At 35.5% G+C, this 21128-nt stretch overlaps 1 protein-coding gene across 3 annotated transcripts in view; it reads left to right on the top strand.

Moving 5' to 3' along the window:
* Positions 1-21128, top strand: part of JAKMIP1 (janus kinase and microtubule interacting protein 1) — a 154757-nt gene that overhangs the window by 70225 nt on the left and 63404 nt on the right. For all 3 annotated transcript variants that reach the window (XM_032186881.1, XM_032186879.1, XM_032186880.1), the window contains exons 3-4: positions 1715-1989; positions 12507-13001. In XM_032186881.1, the coding sequence (XP_032042772.1) occupies positions 1861-1989; positions 12507-13001 (624 nt within the window). In that variant the 5' untranslated portion in view covers positions 1715-1860. The remainder of the gene's footprint in view (positions 1-1714; positions 1990-12506; positions 13002-21128) is intronic.

The raw sequence follows: 21128 nt of genomic DNA, 5'->3' as shown, positions 1-21128 counted from the left end.
GAGTTCTTGTTTCAAGTTACTGTAAGAATATTGCTATTTTATTATTCTTGATTTAACAAATATATGTGAAATAACAGTATGAGTGCTTATTTGTTTTGTAATGTAATTTAGATATATAACTAAAATTAAAGTTTAATTCAATTCCTCATTTTTCATTAATTATGTATTCTAAATGCTTGATATAAGGATTTAAGGAACAGATTAAGTTTTATTGTGTGTGATAAACTGATTATTAAGTTTGGAAAGGAAGTCATCTAATATTACAAAGCAGAACAGTGGTTTCACCTGTTACATTACAAAATAATTGGTATAGTTGGTCTTTTATCAACTGTTTTTTAACAGATAACAGAACTCAGTGGAAATCATAGAATCATTAAATGTTGTCAAACTAAAGAGGTGGCCTCCTTAGTTCTGTTCCCTTTTCACCTGACTTGACCACGATATTATTGACCAAGATATTGTTATATATGGATATTATTGACCAAGATATTGACCAAGATATTATTATATATATTGACCAAGATATTTAACTCCTCAGTTTTTACCAGTCTTTAAAATGAGAATAAAACTTAAGTGTTTAGTTGAGTCCACCAAATGGAGTGTTGGTATCCATATGAATTCTTAACCCCTTAAAATGTATTCACTAAAGAACGCACATGATTTTTGTTATAGTACAATATCTAAAATAACTCCCAGGTAGTTGTAGGTGGAAAAAAGTAATTTATTGTTTGAAAGAATACTAGTAGCAATTTTCTTGGAAATATAACACCCCATTAATGTAATTCAGTGTTAAGGTAAGAATGTCTCTGCCTTATCAGGAATTCAATGTTGAAAATTATGTGGATATTTAAAACAAGCAGGGGATGTAGTTTTGGAAACTAGTTAACATTGACAGCTCTTGTTGCTCAGTTTGTTCTTGTGGATCACTGAGTTTTTCTTAGAGTAGTGCTGGGATAGGGTTGGGGGGAAAGATTAAGCTTTTATAATTACCCATGAAGCAAACTAACCATGGATTTCCTGATTATTGAAATTAGAGTTCTTTGCTGCTGATATTCTTCTTGAATATGAAGCTGATTTAAATAATTTAATACTTTTTAAGCTTAGATGCATGCTAGGGAATAAAAATGAAATAAACTACCACTTTAATGTTTTGATTAGGCTATTTCAAACTATCAACCCTGAATGTATGCAATTCATACACACACAAGCACGTATATTTAATTATTTTAAAATGTTTGTCTAACTTTGTAATACTTTTTCCATATATCCTGATGTGAGACTCCTCGATAATTTTGAGTAACTCAGTGTAACTGATAAATAAATGTGAAAAGTGGGTACTTCTTACTATAGGAAGTAAACTATTCCTGCTGAAACACCACTAGGCTCAATTAATTTATGACTTTCTCAGTGCCTCTTGATAATCCTGTATGTGGTTCAAATTGGGTCCTGAATAAGATTTGATTTATGTTTATATGCTAGAGTCATCAAAAAGTCTTATTTCTGTGAGCATAGGATGGGAATGGATATGGTTTTAGATAAGATGAAATATTATGTAACTTCTTTTCTCATCTATTGCTTTCTAAGTCTAGTACACTATGCAATATAGTGTATACTACAAGGTATATAGTTCAGTGTGCTTCAGATGTTAAGTCTGATGCTTGATTCTGCTTAATGGTGCAGTCTAATTCTCTTCCTACTACTTTGTTTCTTTCAGGACATGAGGAACAGCACACACAATGGCAGAGATTTATGTGAAAGATTTTGTTGAACGTTGCATGCTTCTTAAATGCTAAAAGCAGAAGGCACTAGCTGGTAGCTCAGTGTGGAACAAAAGTTTTATTTGAAACTTCAAAAATAATTATGTCAAAGAAAAGTCGTTCCAAAGGAGAGAAGTCCGATATGGATACTGAAGCACTGCAAGCTGCTAATGAGGAGCTACGAACTAAACTAACCAACATTCAGATAGAATTTCAGCAGGAAAAAAGCAAGGTATGTGCATATGGTTTGTGATGTTTATAAAACTTTATATTTTCTTTTTATTTATTTTTATATTTACTTTTATGTATCTCTGTAGCATTTTGAAATATGGTAAGCCAATAAGGTAATTTCTATTTTATAAGTTAATTAATCTCAATTAGTGCATTTGACTTTGCACAATACAGTTCTGGAGATGAATCCATGTGGAGATCAATTTTTTTTTTCTTGGTGATACTATATTTCTAAGAGTCTCAAGGACTTGCCAGTAGAACAAGTATGCACTAAAAATGTGTTCACTTTGTACAAAATAGCTTTGTTCTGTACTTGATTCTTTAGATCTGTGTAAAATTCGGAACATCTTTGGAACACATGAAAAATAATATTCCAGTATGTTCAAGTTTATTTAACAGCCTTATGTGATACTCAGCTTTGAATGGTGTTATTTTTCTTATTTTATTTCATTTTATTATTTCATAAAACAAACAAATAAACCTGTGAATAGAATCTTCAGAATTTATTTCTCAGAGAGGAAAAAATAAACAATAAAGCCTTAATCCTTGGCTGAAAGTAATGGGTTCAGCATGTATCAGAGAAACTAAATTTATTGAAAAATGGAAATTTCTGGTAACTTAGAATTTTTTCTGTTGCACAGACTGAAGCAAAAGGTCTTAGGATGATACAATTTATATAATGGAAATTTGAGAATTCTGATGTTATTTTATTTTCTTGTTTCCTACTGTTGCTTTGATTGCCTTTTAGACTGCAGAGGCTATGAACTTCTGTCTGTCTCATCCTTTCTTCCTGTCTCTTAGGGGTTACCAGTATTGATGGGTGAAGAGAAAATCCAGTTATGTTGGTATTAGCTTCCTCATCTAACAACTTCTACTCTTCTTTCATATTATGTTAATAAACTATAGTACAAGAGCAGGACAGAGTCCTTCTGCTTCCTAAAACATCACTACATTAAATTTACCAGTGGCTGAAACCCACTAACATTGAATTTATAAGCTCATATATTGTATTTTATCAGTGTCTTTTTTAATTTATTTATTATCTGTTTCTGTTTGGGAAGAGAATTGAAAGTGCTGGTACTTTTGGCTAGTCATTTCTTTTGTTTAGTTATTTTGTTCTGTATCACTTTTTATGTAGAAATGCAGAATTTGAATTTTATCTCCTTTTAATTACCTTAGAAAGAGCACAAAAATTATAAAGTTATCCTGTACACAGGACAGAAGAATAAATTAATCTTGAGTGTTCACACTGAAGACTACATAAACACTAAAAAGAGTTTAATCCTGGTATGCTTCAAAGTTTGATGCTTTAATAGTGTCAAGTTTAACTCTGGTTCAACGAAGATTGAAGGATAGCTTTCAAAACACTACCACTCTTCTTCTAAAACTAGTCTGCTTATTTACTTATATCCATTCTAGCAACAGTTTTTTTGGTTTGGTTACTTGTTAATCTTTTTACGGTATGATAATTTTGCATTTCTGAGTATCGAAGATATTATATATACACATACTGTATACTGAATGTATGGTATGCTCTATAGTAAGTTCTGCTGCATGAATGCATTTCTGGGAGGAGGGGGGAAGTGCTATCTTCAACCTCTTCTGCGTCTGTTCTGTGATGTCCAATCATTTGACTGGAATTGAGGCCGTAAAGCTTCTTTCTCAGCATCATGGCAACAGCTATCTGTGTACATGTTGGCTGTGTAAGATTGTGAAGGCCTGATTGAGAAGATGATTAAATTATAGCTACAGACATTTTACCTCTTTAGACTGCAACTTAAAAATGAGTAACAAAACCAACATGAATTACAGCTTAGTATCAGAGTAGTAAAAACACTGTGCCTAGAGGATTCTAAATAAATTAAATTGCTTTATTGACAGAGAGGTAAGAGGGAATGTACTAAAGCTGCGAAAAAGACATTTCTGTGGCCTGTGGGATATAAACTGTATTAGGAAAGGTAACAAACTCTTGTGGGGCTAATTAATTTAATTTTATTCTCCTAAATTATTTTCTCCCTCATGTATGTTCATTTATTAATGAATTATCTGAGAAGGAACTTTCTAATTAATGAGAGACATCACAAATGGAAATTAGTTGTAACATATTTCTGTGTGCAAAGTACTGGTGTTGGTTGTTTTTGGTTTTGTTGTTGTGTGATTATATTTTTTTTTTTGGAGGGGGGGGATTTTATCCAAGAGACGTCAAAGACTTTGTGAATGTTTTCCCAATTCATTTTATTTCATTTATTGTTGAGACCGTCCAAGAAATTTCTCCTGTAAAACTGTTCCCCGCCATGTTTATACAATGCTTGATCTAAAAGTGATGTGCTTGCAGTTCTCTGAATATGTACTGCTGTGGCTCTTGCTGTTTGTGTTTTGGTCATCTGGCATAAGAGCAGCTGGATTGTACAAAAATTGTAGTTACTTTAATATGAATGGAGACAGGACTCAACCTATCTGAACATTAAAGTCCTGTGCAGTAAACACAAGGAGATGCAGTGAATAAGCATCGTGTTGGTAGCCAGACTTAGGAAAATGTGAATCAGCTCAGTGGTTAAGTGCCGATGCTGAGATTCATGAACATTTAGAGAAGAATATTATCAAGTCTTCAGTATTCCTACTGAGATGGTTAGTAAACATTAGAAGATAGTCTTTCAACATTTCACTTTTCCTGAAAACAAGGTGTTACAGTATTTGCTGTCACTGCCATTCCATCTTCACTGAATTATGGTATTGTTTTTAAATGTTCTGCATTTGACTGTATATTTTATACAGTTGTGATAACAAAATGGTATTCTGCACACAGAAATATGTTAAGTCTAATTTCCATTTGTAATGTCTCTCATCAATTAGAAGGTTTCTCCTCAGATAAATCATTAATATACACATATACATAAGGGAGAAAATAGTTTAGGAGAATTAAATATAATGAATTAGCCCCACCAGAATTTGTTACCTTTCCTAACACAGTTTATGTCCCACAGGCTGCAGAGCTAGAATAAATGAGACATTTCAACCCAGTTGTCTCTGTGCTACCTTGCAATTTCACAGCTTGTTTTTGTAAGTCTTTATGCTTTTCCCCAGATTTCTTAGCTTTTTTTTTTTTTTTTTTTTTTTTTTTTTTAATCTTTGGTGTCAGATACTGAATCTCTGTGTAACAGAGATTTAATGTAAGTTCTGAAAACTATTTTCAATATGTGAAATTAAAAAACAAAACAAAACAAAAAAAAGCAGTGGCATATGATTCTGGCAAAACATCTGTGTGTGCTGAGGATTAAAAAAGTAACAGGAAAGAGTTATGGTTAGTACACATGGAAGAATTCATACAGATTTTGATTTGAGAATCCAGACAAACTGAACGTACATAAATGAATGTTACCATCTTCAATGTATGGAAAAACAAATAAACAGATAACTTACTGAACTGTAAAGAGCCTCATCCTTAAGGGTCCCTTCCTACTCAGGATATTCTATGAACAACAAGGAGGTGGTAGGGGGTTATAATTGGCAATCGTCTTGGGGCAGGGAAATGGATGAAGTATTGGTAAAACAATGTGTAAAGGTTTTTCCTGTTAAAGTCAAAGGGCATTTGAATTCAGCTCTGTATTCTTGATGTATAAATTCAAATTCTTAATATTTAATAAAACCACTAAAATTAGAAAATCTGGGACATCTGTCAAATATAGTAGGTAACAGAAAGTTAGTAGGAATAAATGTGATAGTGTTACTTCGATTAGAGTTCAAAATTAGTAAAGGACTGAATATGCTAGACATGATAATGTAATTTCTAGTCCCAGTAAAACAGATATTAGAGCAGAGTAAGACATCGATAGACAGATGTTAAACAATGATTACACTTAAATTGGAAGAATCAACAAGAAAGTATCATAACTATGATTATGATACTGTTATGTTGGAAGATGTTGACAGAAAATGCGGTGCAAGGCATCCTTAAAAAAGTCAGAAGTTACAATGTGATCCACAAGAAAATTCTATTTAAAATGCTAGTGGGGCCTATGTAATTAAAATCTGTCAAATTATATATATAAACTATTTTGATCTGAAATACGAGGACAGTCACTGCAGCCTTCAGAAGTTTCTAGAGGATTCCACCAATACAGAACAGGAAAATATCCTCAGATATGAGTAGAAACACATTTTCTATAACATTGTCACATAATCTCGAGAGTTTAGGTTAAAAGATTATCAGAAGTGGAAAATCTTTAGGCAAGAAAGATTACAATAGAAATGTAAGATGGATATATATATATATATATATATATAAATTTATTTTAAAGAGTTACTGCTGAAAACAAATATGCCAGAACTGGATAATTACAAAGGTGGACAGAATAAAGAGTGAAAACAAGTATGGTTTTTTTTGCTATGGAGAAAGAACAACGAGTAAGAAAGAAGAAGCAGAGGCAGGTGGACAGAAAAAGTGGTATTGGGCAGATAGATAACTTAGATATATATCTTTTATATCTTATATAACTGGAAGTGAGAAAAGCCGTTACTTTGTGAAGGTGCGATGCAATGGTGCAATCAGGAAGGAAGCCAGAAGAGTTCCTAGGCTGTGGACTGATGTGAAAATCTGTCACCTCCAATAAAGAGATTAAATCAGGCCTGTGAATTCTCCGGTAGTCTTTCACTATATTGCTTAATTTTCAGGCATCTACATTACAAGCTTAATATTCCACTGAAAAGTTATCCAATCCTAAAAAATACAGATTTTTAGCTTGTTTTATTCCCCCAAATTGTTTTAAATTTATTTTTAGCACAGAATTCTTGCAATCTAATTGGTAGATACTTTATTCTGTGACACATAATCCAGTTGTGTGAATTGTTATGAACTTCCCACGCTGAGTATTTTCATCATCTCCTCATTCTGAAACTAGCCTGTTGCCAAGTCATTTTCTCTTGCTCTAAGATTCATTGGAATGCCATGTCACTTCCAAGAAAGAGCTTCAGGTGTCCAGCAGTTGTAAATCACCCAGTGCCCAAGGCTGTATGAGTAGGCTCTGATGCAAAGACCAAAGCGAGAGTTTGTGTTACAGCGGATGGAGATTGCAGCTGACGATGCTGTTCAGGTTCCCTATGTGTCCCTGGAGTGCCTCACAGAGGCACAGCTTTTGGGGTTGCTTTGCACTTCCCCTCCTTATCCTTGGATTCCGTACAGGAATAAATGTATTAAAGTTGTTCCAAACAGGTGTCCTCAATGAATCTTCTAGACTTGCCTCCCACCCCACCTCCAAGTACATTGCTGATGTGAGTAGGTATTATGCAGAGATTGCAAAGCTGATCACTCTTCAGTTTCAATAGCGGCCTTCTGTAGGTTATAACTAGCCCCCTTGGAAAAGACCAGACAGGCAAAGCTCATTCAGCAGATGGTGACATCTACGGTTTCAATATGGCTGATGTGGATGCAAAAAAACTTTTCCTGAAGAGCTTTTCAAGTGGTCTAGCAACAGTTCATTGATGTTCAAATGCTTGGTTAGACACCTTGACCCTCGTGGTGAGGTAGGAAGATTGCGATGAAGGCAACAATAGTTTCCTTTTCTAGCCAGCTGCAGAATGGGAGGTATATATGTAGAAGAAGATGTTCTTTGATACCTTGAAAAGCAGAAAAGAAAGAGGAAAAAGAATTGTGCATGATGTACTTACCAAATGTAGAATTTCAGAAGCATATGGCAAATTCACTTGATATTTCTGTTTACAACCTGTTAACGCTATGTTTTTCCAATTTAATTTAGAGTAGATAGCCTTGGCTCTGAATTTGGAGCAATGAAAGCTTGTGTTACCTGCATTGTGGAGAGATGATGGTTCAGAGCAGTTTGCAGATACTCAGGATTATTCAAGATCAGGCCCGGAACAAATTATTTCTATTAAATATTGTTAAGATTCTTCAGATGATCTTGGCTAGAGCAGGTTTGAGGTGCATTGGTTACCACTGGATTTATGTGTACCCAGTTGTACCAAAAAGAGTTCTTATTTTACTGGTTTTGTTCTTCTGTGGTTTTGTGTGGTTTTTGTTTGTTTGTTTTGTTTTGTTTTGTCTCATCATGCCACTGGAATCCATACTAAAAATGTTTTCTTCCCTACACACTTTCCAAAATGACACATTTGTATTACCATATTCCGTTGCAGAGAAGAAAGTTTTTAAGATGTTGCTGTAGATATTGCTGCAATTCAGTTAAGCCGTATTTAGTCACACAGTAGGATAATTTGTCAACTTTTTTATTTCTTGTCCTTTTACCTACAGTTAGTTGATCTCTAACTTTAAAACAAAAGATAAATTCAAGGCAAATATTTAAGAGAAACAGAATGAAATGCTGCTGAATGCTTTTTCAAATATCAGTTTGTATCAGACTATGTGACCCTTGTTTTAAATGTAAAAATGTTTTGAGGAATCTTTCTGGTGATGGTAGAATCCCTGTAGAGTTAATCTACTGTGTATGAATCTGCTCAGTGTGTGTTTGCAGAGAAGTTTTAGAGGGACTATAAAATTGCATAAATATCTGATAGGGGGAGTAAAGATGGAGCCAGACACTCTCAGTGGTGCCCTGAAAGCCTGCATGAATTTGTTTGCTTATTGGCTTAATTTCTTGGTTATGCTTGATATTGTTCCTGTGAACAGAACAGCTTTCTCATTAAAAAATAATAATATAAAAAAAAAGGAATGCCGGAAACTAAAGAAAGACAAATTGCGTTTAAGTTCATTTTGAAACTGAGAGTAAGGTATATGGGAAAATGCCATATTACTATTTTCATTCCATTGGTTGCTCTGGAAGCAAGAAGTATAAAGATTTGCTTATTGTGAGGGAGGGAGGGACAGAGGGAGAGAAGTTCATAGCTTTCAGGGAAGACCGAACAGATAGATCTGTCTATCTTCTCTGATAAGAAGCAATAACAAGAAAAGACTTTTTAAAGACCTTGAAAATTAGGATGCATCTGTTTTACTGGGTCATGAAGAGTGATATGCATTTAAGATGCCATGTAAAATCCAGTGATTTTAGAAGGACTGTTATTCTTTTTGTTTACATTGCTCTTGCTAAAACTTTGTAAGTGAAATGACTGGATGATACGTGATGATATTCAGTTACTCTCAGTAGTTTAATGTGTGCTGTCACAGACAGCAACAATCCATATAGACATTGACATGCATTCAGAGCAAGATGAAAACCACTGAGCAAGCATACCATTTCATGTAAATCAGTACTCCTCCAAAATTTTGGAATCAGTTTCTCATATATTAAAATGCTTTTATGAAGTAACAATCAATAATGTGTTAGATGGAAAACTGCCTTTTAGTTGCATACTTAATGTACAGTATAACTAATTTTAAATTTCTGTAGTTCTGGAGAAGTACTAACCTTGTTTATAATTGCCATTATACACTTTGCTTTCCTGTGTAATTGTTTGTGGGTTTCATTTCTCAATTTCATTGCAATTTTCTTCACTCATCAGTAAAGAAATAACTAATATATTTAAGTCACTGTGAGTGTTGGCTCATTTGAAAATTTTACTATAAATTCATCCACTTGTGATAGTAGATAGGTTTAGCTTTGTTTTATATTGAATTGGGTACCCTAATGCAAGCACTGAAAATTGGTGTTATTGACCATAGGAATGGAACTGGATGTTATAAAATAAAATATGGGTATCTAACGAAGATAATTTCCAGTAGCTAGATTTACCATTTGGGGTTGAATTTTTTTTTCATAAAGAATTATCATCTGAATCATCTAGTAATAGTAAAACAGTACCTGTGCAATAATATCCAGGTCTGACAGTGCCTGATTCAGAAGTGTTACCTTTTCCACATCTGTAATTATAATGCTGTCCCAGCTGGTGTTTAGTCCACAGTGTATCTACATGAAAATGTAGATAGCTTCCCTCCCTATCCTGTTCCAATAAACAAAAATAATGAAACCTTCTAAATGTTTCCTGAAGTGGTATTACTGCTTATATTTTAACCCTTTACTTTTCTTTGGACTCAAAAGGTTATAGTATAGTAAATAGAGTTACATCAGGCTGGTGGGGTTCATTAGTGTGGTTCCACAGTGCTCCATTTTAGAGCCAGTCTCCTCAATGGTTTTATAAATGACTCGGATGTAGGATGTAAAGGTACACTGAGTAAGTTTGTGGATGACACTAAATTGGGAGGAGCTGCTGACTCCATTAAGGGTAGAGAGGCCAGGAGGGCCAACCATATCTTGGGGTGCATCAGGCACTGCACTACCAGCTGGTCAAGAGAAAGGATTGTCCCACTCTGCTTCGTGCTGGTGTAGCCTCACCATGAGTACTGTGTGCAGTTTGGAGCACCACAGCATAAGAAGGATATAAAATTATTAGAGTGCATCCAAAGGAGGGCTACAAAGATGGGGAAGGAGCTAGAGGGGAAGACGTATAAGGAGTGGCTGAGGTCCCTTGGGTTGTTCAGCCCAGAGCAGAGCAGGCCAAGGGGAAGCCTCATGGAGGCCTGCAGCTCCCTCACGGGGGGAGCGGAGGGGCAGGCGCTGAGCTCTGCTCTCTGGGGACAGCAACAGGACCCGAGGGAACGGTATGCAGCTGGGACAGGGGAGGGTCAGGCTGGGGGTTAGGAAAAGGTTCTGCACCCACAGGGTGATTGGGCACTGAGACAGACTCCCCAGGGCAATGGTCATCACACCGAGCCTGCTGAAGTTCAAGAAGTGTTTGGACAATGCTGTCACACATAGGGTCTGATTTTGGGGTGGCTCTGTGTGTAGCCAAGAGTCAGACTTGATGATCCTTGTGGATCCCTTCCAACTCAGGATATTCTTTGATTCTATGACTGCAGAATGTAGACATGCGAAAAAATAAATTGTATTAATTATGCCTGAACAGTAAATGTTAGTCTGAATATTAATAGAGGTCTCCCCTCCATATTGCATTAAAATCTGAGGCAAGTTGCAACTTTACCATAGTTTAGCATAAATGAAATCCATTGTGTGACTACGGATCCTAGCTGTGCATAGCAGAGATGCAAGCAGTCTAGGAACACTGTAGCAGTGCCTAACATTCAGCTGCTCAGTAACCTCATTTTACCATGAAGCACTACGTAGTTTATATTTTTGTATTCCCACTCAAGGTTAAAATACAAATGTTTGAAATCTCTGCTTCTCTGCTTCTCTCTGACTTCCCTTAAGAGTAGCAGATCATATGTGGAGCTCATCTTTTGGCTGACACTCCTATAGGGGTTGTAGGTGATATTATTACTGACATTATGTGTGATTGGATAAATTATACACTTTCTGGTATATTATAATAGAGAAGCAAGTCTTTCTCCCTCTCTCTCTCTTTTTTTTTTTTTTTTTTTTTCCCTCCCCTTATATATTAATGTCTAATCCCACCTGGAAAAAGCATTGCTTCACGTGCAGCCTGCATCATTTTATAATGAGATTTCATCACAGTGGGTATTACTATAAAGGTCTTATAGCCCTTTATAGGTCTTATAAGCCTTTATAAGGTCTTATAGCCCTTTATAGTAATACCCCCAGCCCTTAGAGTCACTGGCCTACATTTTCTGAGGTGTCTGGGACTCTGAATACCTCATTTTTGGGGTGTCCGATCTGAAACCCCTTGAGTAGACTTGATTATTTTCAGAAGAACAATTAATTTGGTTTGCCCAGTACGGACATTCCCATTAAAGTGGTTAAGAAATTAGGAAATACAAAATCAACTTCATTTTATTTTCCCTCTACTTACCCCCTCCCCAATGTTTCTACTAATAATACACCTTTTTAATACAATTTTTTAATACAATTAATACACCTTTTTAATACAATTTTTTCTTTCTGATACTTTAAGGTAAGGTCCTATTATCCTCCTCATCTTATTAGCAGGAAGTATCTTAGGTCAAGTAGTGGATTCGGGTGTAAGGATTTGGGACTCAAATCCCAAAGACAGTATGTGTGCGTAAATTAGATAAATCAGTCTATGCCTGGCTGGGGATCCCATCTGTAACACAGTGGTATGGCTTCTTAGCTACAGAAGGATGCTGTGGGAATAAAATAATTAAGTGTATGTAAAGATCTAAGTCCCTATGAGGATCCTTGAAGTATGGCCCTTTGAATATTAGAAGGTTTTCTAGCATTTCCTTCACAGCATAAATATGAACACTTCTGTCTCTGCTTCTTTTTCTCTCACCTTCTTGGGCACAATAGAGGGATTGTGGATAAAAGTAATCTGGGGTGGTTGATGGAGGAAAAAAGGACAGGGTTGGATGCTGCTTGGTTTTATTTTATCCCCTAATACTTTGAGATCTTGTTGCCAGTAACACATCTGCACAGCAGATTCCTTTGCACACACAGGAACAAGCATAGCCTTTTTCAAGCTCTAGTTCTCTAGCTGTTTACTGAAGAGAGAAATTTCAGGTATGCAGTCTTTGCTTTTCAATATTCAGGATAAATTTTTAAGGTTTAAGACAAAGCTCCCTTGATGACTTTTAAAGGTGTAGAGGTACTTGCTAATCAATATTTTATATTGATGTTCCAGGTGGGTAAATTGAGAGAGAAAATCCAAGAGGTTAAGCAAGAAAGGGAGCAGGAGCAGCACAAACACACTGCCTATGTTTCTGAACTGAAAGCTAAGCTCCATGAAGAGAAAATGAAGGAGCTTCAGAGTGTCAGAGAGCTACTGATTCGGCAGCATGAGCAGGAAGTAGCGAGAATGGTGAAAATCAAAGATGGTGAAATTCAGCGTTTGCAGTCAACAGTCAATGTCCTGCGGGACGGGGCAGCTGACAAAGTGAAGACAGCACTGCTAAGTGAAGCAAAAGAGGAGGCTCGGAAGGCGTTTGACAGTGAACGAATGAAGTTGCAACAGGAGATCTTGGAGCTGAAATCTGGTAAAAAGCAGCTTGAGGAAGCTTTGAACAACATTATGCAGGCAGATAAAATGAAAGCTGCTGATCTGCGCATGGCTTATCAGTCCCATCAGGATGAGATTAATAGAATAAAGCGTGAATGTGAGAGAGATATCCGCAGGCTGGTAAGTTCATTAAGTTGTACATGCTTATGGCAGTTTATGGCAGTGTTCAATATATTGCTTTATCTACCCACAAACAAATATCTAACTTGTTCTGCAGTGACATATTTTATCAGTGTTGGTTGGTACAATAGGCTGCTAGTTCCACTATTCTTTCTTCTGTACAGCATAGATGAGCCTTGGTTCCATGGCTGTCTCAACCCAATTAAAAGTTTTATGTCCCATCAAGTCAAATGTGAGTAAACCAAAACTTTCCAGAGTGATTTTTTTCAACAGATCAAAGAAATTGATTTTCCTTTCCTACTTGCCTGAGCTGTATTTCTTTACAAAAATCCCTTTGACCAAAACAGTGAGGCATTCATCATTTTTTAGTTCAACAACACCTTTATGAGATGGCAAAACTAAATTTTCATCGCGATTTTATAATTTTATGCGTGAACCAGTTGCAATGAACCAAGACAATATATTTTCTCCTTCTGAATCATTGTCCAGCTCATTCAATTTTAACTATTATTACTCTTTTTGGCTTTTTAAAATTTCAGGGTTTTTATTATGCCTTTTAAGGGCAGAAAAATTAGGGTGCAGGACAGCAGGCTTTTGTCATGTTTCATAAGCTGTGGAACTTCAGCACAGATGGCCAGACTATGCCATTTGTATAAAATGGAAGAATGGACAAAATTTCCTGACAGCAAGTGCCCCAAATATTTCAAGTTCTGCAGCTTTGTAAAAGATAAAGAATCTATAACATGGGTCGTACACATCAGTGTACGCAGAGTAGTTCAACATCAAAGGACATTTGTGTTGGTACCATGATACTTTCTGTGCATATTCAAGATCTGATACTTAATCTGGCTAAACTAACAGTACAATAGTTATGCAAATAAAATGTAAAATTATAAAAAATATATTATTATATTTCTCATATGTAAAGTCTGCATCTTAAATGGAAGAAAACATCCTTTTTCTGAAGCAAAAAAAATATTTTATCAGTTTATGCTTATACAGATAAGTCCTCTCATTTCTTTGGTTCCTTAGGAAAAAAGATGGTGAGGGAAAGCTATGAATGGGTGATGATTTTCTTTCTGGGGCAATTAAAGCTTTTAATGCAGTTAATATTTGTGCTTTAAATAGATCGGATATTGATCAACTCTCAGGGGTGTCATTTCCTTGATAAACACACTTGATAATGACCACTGCAAAGACTGACAACATGATATTACTGAGAGCATAGTTTCTTTCATGTTTTGTTCCATATTATACATCTAGAGTCTTAAAATCATGACTATAAAGCACAAGTAATTTTAAAAAAGTATTAAGGAGGAGAGGAGCTTACTGCATTGTCACCTGTGTTTTTCTAGAGAATAGTTGATATTAAATTTAGTTTTCTTAAAACCCAAGAAATGGTGAGGTGAGGCACATATGCATCCCAGATTTTGTCATCATGAATTACCCCAGTAAACACACCTACAGTGTGTCTTTGAGTGGTACTGTAAAGGAACTGCACTTCTCTTTCAACAGTCAAACCTTTCAGCCTGCTGTGATATGAAAGTGATGAAGAGGGCCATTCAGGGTTTCTCATCTGGCACAAAACAATTCTATCAAATCATTCAGAATAGTAATTGGAGCCTTACTGGGCTAATCCATTTCTTCCTCCATTATCCAGTACAACTATGTCCATAAAAGATGACTATATTTAAAGCATGTGTAGATAACTCCTGTTATCTACTCCCAGCTCTGATGGAATTCTGCCATTATTTTCATGGCCTTTCACTAGAAGTGTTCATATTCCTCTCCACCTTAACGTGGGGAAAAATATCAGAAAAATATCAGAAGTCTGGTGTTGCCCTGCAGTGGCTTGACCCCTTTCAGATTATGAATTTCACTTTTTTTCATTAAATTGTGTGAGTTTTTATTACCAAAAAAAAAAAAAAAAGTGTTTCTTCCAGGAATTCATAATGATTTAGGCAGTTGTTTCTGTATAGGGCACTCTTTTACTCTGGGGCAAGCTAAAAAACAAACAAACAAAAAACAACAAAGAAACAAAAAAAAACACTGCAGAGTTTTTAGGTGTTGCTATCTTCTGCTGGCAGAGTAAGTGGGATTTGAGTCAGATTATCAGGATATTTCCCTCCCTCCTGCCCCCTCATTTTAAATAGTGCAAAGGATGCTTGCCTTCAATTTCAAATCAACTGTGTCTGTAGCAGATTTGGGGTACTCTATTATTTTAGATCCTACCCTTGTGAAATGAAATGGCAAGAATGTGGTATTAGTATTAGTGCAGATCTATAACAGAGCTTCAATTAACATGCTTTTTTGTATGTGCAGTATTAAGAAATCAGTATGTTTGGTATTAATGGCCAAAATGAGCTGGACATACCATAATTGAAACTCAGATGAAGTAAATCAGGATTCAGTGTATGATTGTCCTGATAGACTTGACAGATTTATTTTTATATTTTTAGATCACAGGTTTTGCAGATTTATTCTATATAAATATTGCAGCTGGGAAAAAAAATAAAAAATCAATACTATTACCAATGGTTTTAATACCCATGACTAATTTGAGCAAAATCTTGCTTTTTCTTGGCTTGCGGTCAAAAAATAATAAAAAAAAAGTATTGAGAAAAGAAAAAAGAAAAATCCATTGTCTATGAATATATGGATGTAATTACATTGGGTGCATTAACAGCCATGCTTGTATTGGACAAATGTTAGTATTTTAGAAATATTCATCGATTTTGAGATATGTCTTCACACTTCTGAACTGAGCCATGAAAAATACTCAATAAGCCTCAATACAAACAAGATGAATGGGAAGATTCTAGTTCCTAATAAGGGAAAGTAAAACAGCTACTTTACAAAGAATATGTTACTCTTTTTCTTGATATAGTATGAAACTATATTGGAATTTTTCAGTTCCTGTAACTGACTTCATATAACAGTTATATAAATGTTTTCATTGAGTCAAGGAACGCTTGTGGACATGGTTTTTTTTTTTTCCTTCTTCCCAAAAGAAAATACATAAAACTTGGAAGTAAAAATAACTAGTAAACAAAGTGGAGGCACAAGTGAAACAGAGGCTTTAAAAGTAAAGAGACAACTTGAAGAAGAAGATAAGAATGCAATAACAATTATTTCTCCTTTTTTTTTTTTTTTCATACAATATTTTCCAAGTAGTTGAGTCTGAGTACTATACAGTATAGAACGAAAATTGTTATGATACAGATTGAGGCATTTCTTAAATATAGAAATAACATTAAAAACAGTAAATGGGAATAAAATCAGTAATAGCAAACTGAAAAATAATCTGCATGAAGGAAAAGTGTTAAAGTCTGTTTTTCTGGATCAGATTTAAAAAAAAAAAAAAAAAAGAATATGCAGAATCATATTAGCACATTTTTATCCACTGAACATCACTATAAGCGGTTCCAAAACATGTATTCAGATGGAGGCTGTACATTGACAAGTGTGTACATTCCTAAATAGCTCTATATCAACAGACTTTTAATAACATCCTTGTAAGTAGTATGTCTAGTTTCCCGACGAGGTCTGGGGTGGTATGAGTTAATTTAATAAAATACCTGATAAATGCTGAAAAGTAAATTTTTTTTCATTTTTTTCCTGAGCCTCCAGTTGCATGTCATGTAAATGAGCGTCCAGTTGCATGTCATGTAAATGACATGCAACAAGTTTCCTCTATTGGAAACTTCTTTAACATCAAATCTTTCACCCAATTTACAGATAAATACTGTTCAACCTAGTTAAAGTCTTCACACACACGGTCTTCCTGAACATTCCTAAACAGTTCAGATTTAAATGAATTGAAAGACTTTTGTCACTTTAATGTAAAATAGACACAATTTTCTTATTCACAAAATCAATGTACTGGCCATCAGCCCAATGTAACCTCATTTACTTTAACCCTATGAGCCTGACCCATCAGCCAATTGTTGCATGAATTATAAACTCCTTCCATCGTGGAACTCTTCTGCAGTTTAGTGTTTCCCAAATATGGCAAAATGCCATACCTGAAAGAATATAATTCAACTTAATAGATTAAGTAGTTTTTTTGGATTTAAATTCAAAGCAAGAATTGTTCCAGTTCAGAACAAAACCAAAGTCCAGATTTCAACTCTAGTCCTTCGTAAGTTGGTGTTTTCTAACCTTGCACAGCTCTTACTGTGTGTGTCTGCCTATAATGACCTACTGTATTTCTTAGCATTAGAATTTCATAAGTGAACTGGAGTATCATAAAATATAGAAAAAAATAGATTCTGAGGGTTGTGTCAAGGTTATCCCAAAATCCTGTTCGAAGCAGTGCTATCTTAAAAGTTGGATCATGTTGCTCAGGGCCTCATCCAGTCAAATTTGAAAATCTCTGAAGATGAAGATTCCACATCCTCTATGGCAGCCCCAATACTTACGGAGTGAAATATCTTTCTTCTTTGACCTAGTTGGAATTCCTCTTTCTGTTACCACTGATTGCCATGCTTTTCATTTTGCTATTTCATTTGCCATGCATCTTTGAGAAAAATCTGCCTGGTTTACCCCAATGTCCCCATTTATAGTTGCAGTGGTAGCAACACCAAAGGCTTTTCTTGTTTTCTTTCCTTTCCCTTTTTTTTTTTTTTTTTTTTCTTTTTTCTTTTTCCTCTTCTTCTTCTGCTGAACCATCAGCTGCAGTTGACTTCCGCGTTTTTCTGTTGCAGAGCTTAAACTATTTAAGGGTCCGGAGTTTCTATCTGTTTTGGGTGAACTCCATGAGATTTCTCCATCACGTCAAAGTCACTCTGAATGGCAGACATCTCTACTGTAGCAGCTCCCAAAATTTGGTGTTCCATTTCTTCATCTGGGTAGTTGATGAAGAAGTTAACAAGCATTATTCTCTTCAATTTTTAAGGGGTAAAATTTATATGTCCAAATAAAAATCTGTCTTGCAAGATTCAGCAATTCTTTTCAGTAAAACATGAAAAACAGTAGGAGCAAAAGTTTAACACTCCACCAAAAAAACAAAATTACATCCTTTGTATTGGCTGTAACTATTTCCTTGTAACATTCACTTTCTCTCGCATTCACTTTACTAGGATTTTGCCATTTTAAGGCATTGGTATTTGTATCTCTAGGTTACACCCTGGAGTGTGTGTGATAAAGAGTCTTTTTCTCTCTCAAAATTCTGGTAGTTGGCTATTGGCAGGGGGACTTTTTGTTCCTCTGCTGCCCTGAGACTTGAAAAGAGTGATGGGGCATGGCTTTTTTCACTTCACTTGTGCAGTGGATATAAGCATGAGTTTTGTTTCTCACAAATAGTGAATTTTTGAAACTGAAAGCTGAGTTTTGAATCTTCCAAGTGTGTCTTTGAATTTTCTAAGTGTGTGCAGTCATGCATGGTTGGGTAGAGATTGCTGTGACATGCTTCTTATCACCCACTTAAATGTGTATGTATTTTGCACGCAGCTGCTGATATCAAATTGTATGCTGCTGCTCTGGATTTTGCCATCTGTTTGAGAAGCCTGTTTCAGTTACGTTCCAAGGCTGAACTAATCTCCTGCAAAGACCCTTCTACCACCTTCAGCATTTTAGGACTGCAAATAAAACTTTGCTTTCAGACCTCTGAAGATTTATGCTTCTCCTCTCAAGAGCTAACAGGGCAACATTCCACCCGAGCCTTGTATTTTTCCTGAATCAAGCAGATCTAATGGAAGTGCTTTATAATACAGGCTCAGCATTTTGTGTTTATTCTTAGTGTTTTCTTAGGATTCTATTATTGTAGGTAGGTCACAAATCAGACTTTTATGTACTTTTACAAAGTACATAACTCTTTAGACAGTATTAAGAACCCACAGAAATGATGTATGGTGTGGCACCTGGACAAGAGCTCATGAAGTTTGGATTACTGCGTTTTTCTACTTTTTCCACCATTTGACTACTTTTATTTCTGTTCTTTCAATGAACAATTAAGAGGCTGCAGTCACCTACAGTACTGCAGAGTGCTTTCTTTTGAGAAATATACCGGAAACCTATCGAAAAGTTCCGGAATTTTCTGTATTTATAGTGTATCTTGTATAATTTATCAAAACTTTTAATATATTCCTTAATTAAAAAAAAAAAAAAAGTTATTGGTGGTAAATATTGTCTAGTGGTTTAGGAAAATTTTAAGAATAAGTCCCAACTACTTGCACATATAACCCTTCCTTCTCCACTGGATGCCTAGCATCTTTTCTTCCTCTTTTTCTGAGGTTCCTAGATAAGCAGCAAGCATTTAAATAAATAGGTGACCATGTCTGCTGTAGCGGAGACTACACACAGCCTAGAAATGTTTTGATTCCTCTCTCCAGGTGTGCTTTCAGTGTAGAATATTGATTAGATCTTACTGGCCTTTTATTAATGTAAAAGATGTTAATTCTATTTAGTTCTAACTATTTATTTGAGTAGTCTCTCCTTTCTATTTTTCCAAGTAACTAGCAGTCCTCCTGTCAAGATAACCCTATTTTCAATGTCAAGCATTTAGTATAAAGATCAATTCAAGTTCTTCTGGAGAAAAGCACTGTAGAATTCTGTTCTGCAGTTGGCTAGGAGATAACTTTGATATGGATGGGTCTTACATTTGGCCATGCAGCAGCTGGCTTTTTCCACTTTGAAAACTGAGTATGTGACTGCCTTGATAGATCTTGCTTTTAATTCCCTGGGAATTTCTCTTTCAACTTGGTGAGAGGCTAAAGTTCCCCCAAAGGTCTCAGACTTTCTTTCATTGCAGCTATTGAAGTGTAGGATAATTGGCACAGAGATACTTTTTCCAATGGCTGCTTGGTTTTCTTTCATGTCTGATAAATATTATTACAACACTTATTTCTGCTCGTTTCTCATAGCTTTTAGAAGGCTTAGATACCTGTTCTTAGGAAACCATGCAATTTTGGCACAAGCTATAAACACTAGCTCTTCACGGATATAATGCAGGTAATTGCTGTGTTCCGCACCTAATATATGACAGTACAAAACCCATTAATTAAGAAATGATACTTCAGAAAGCGGTAATTTTAACCAACAACACCAGAGTTACTTCCAAGGTGATTTTGTAGTAATATCCTACTACAGCTGACCTTATTTTCTTTTCAATGCTCTTTCTGAAGTTATTTCTACTACTTCCCTTCTCAAAGCATATAATTGAAAACAAGTTCTAACCTCTTGCTGCTCCACTGCCTTCTGATCACAGAATCACTTTTTATGCTGAATTGTGGCATGCTTAACTGCATAAAGAAAAATGTGACTTTTATAAAATGTTTTAAAATCCATGTGGAGCAGAATGCAAAATAATATGTGTGACCCTGTTGTATTGTATAGCTGCAGAAAAAATAAATAAACAAATAAAAGGTCAATTTTTTAAAACCGAGAAAAAGTTAGGAACCAAAACAGGCAGTTGGAAGGAGTTTCTGGGATTATCTATTTGATTCAATGTAATACCTGTGAGCCAATGCTTGGATTGGGATTTCACCTCGCTAAATATGCTGGAATAAAAGATGGTCTCTACCCTTTGTATCTTACTGAGCGGTCTCAAATGAATAGTAGTACAGGGAAGAAAAGACAAAAGCAGTGGGACAAGCTCTCACTTGCTTGTCTTATCTATATTGTGCCACAGATGCAGAAACATCCTCTAGGTACCTGCTGTGGCAGGTCCTGCACCATATTCCCAGGACCACGGGGGGCTAGGGAATGCAGCGGAAAAGCTTCTGCTTGCTCAGAATCATGTCATAAATCATCAAGTGAGACCTGATTCATCCCAGTTTATCAGCTTCGGCCTAGTGCTGACCTTGGCATACCTGTGTGTGTTTGTGTATATATATTACACATACACACACAAACACATGTATAAGTACCAAAATACTTATGGGAAAAACAAACTTATATAGATGTAAAAAGCTTTTAAGCAAAAGGCTTCTTAATCTGCTGAAGGGCTTCTCTACCTGAAGGCTTTTTTTTTTTTTTTCCTTGCTACATCACATGGTGTAATAAAAAAAATTGCTTTTCTTTAGACAATGTGGCTTCCTAGACAATCTTGGCTATGACAATGTTACTTCCACAACATGTATTCGGTCAAAAGAGCATCCTACAGGGAAAGCATATTAATTCACTTTG

The sequence above is a fragment of the Aythya fuligula genome, chromosome 4, assembly GCF_009819795.1.
Source record: "Aythya fuligula isolate bAytFul2 chromosome 4, bAytFul2.pri, whole genome shotgun sequence".
Classification (NCBI taxonomy): Eukaryota; Metazoa; Chordata; class Aves; order Anseriformes; family Anatidae; genus Aythya; species Aythya fuligula.
The sequence above is the reverse complement of the archived record's forward strand: the minus strand, read 5'-3'. Positions and strand labels throughout refer to the sequence as shown.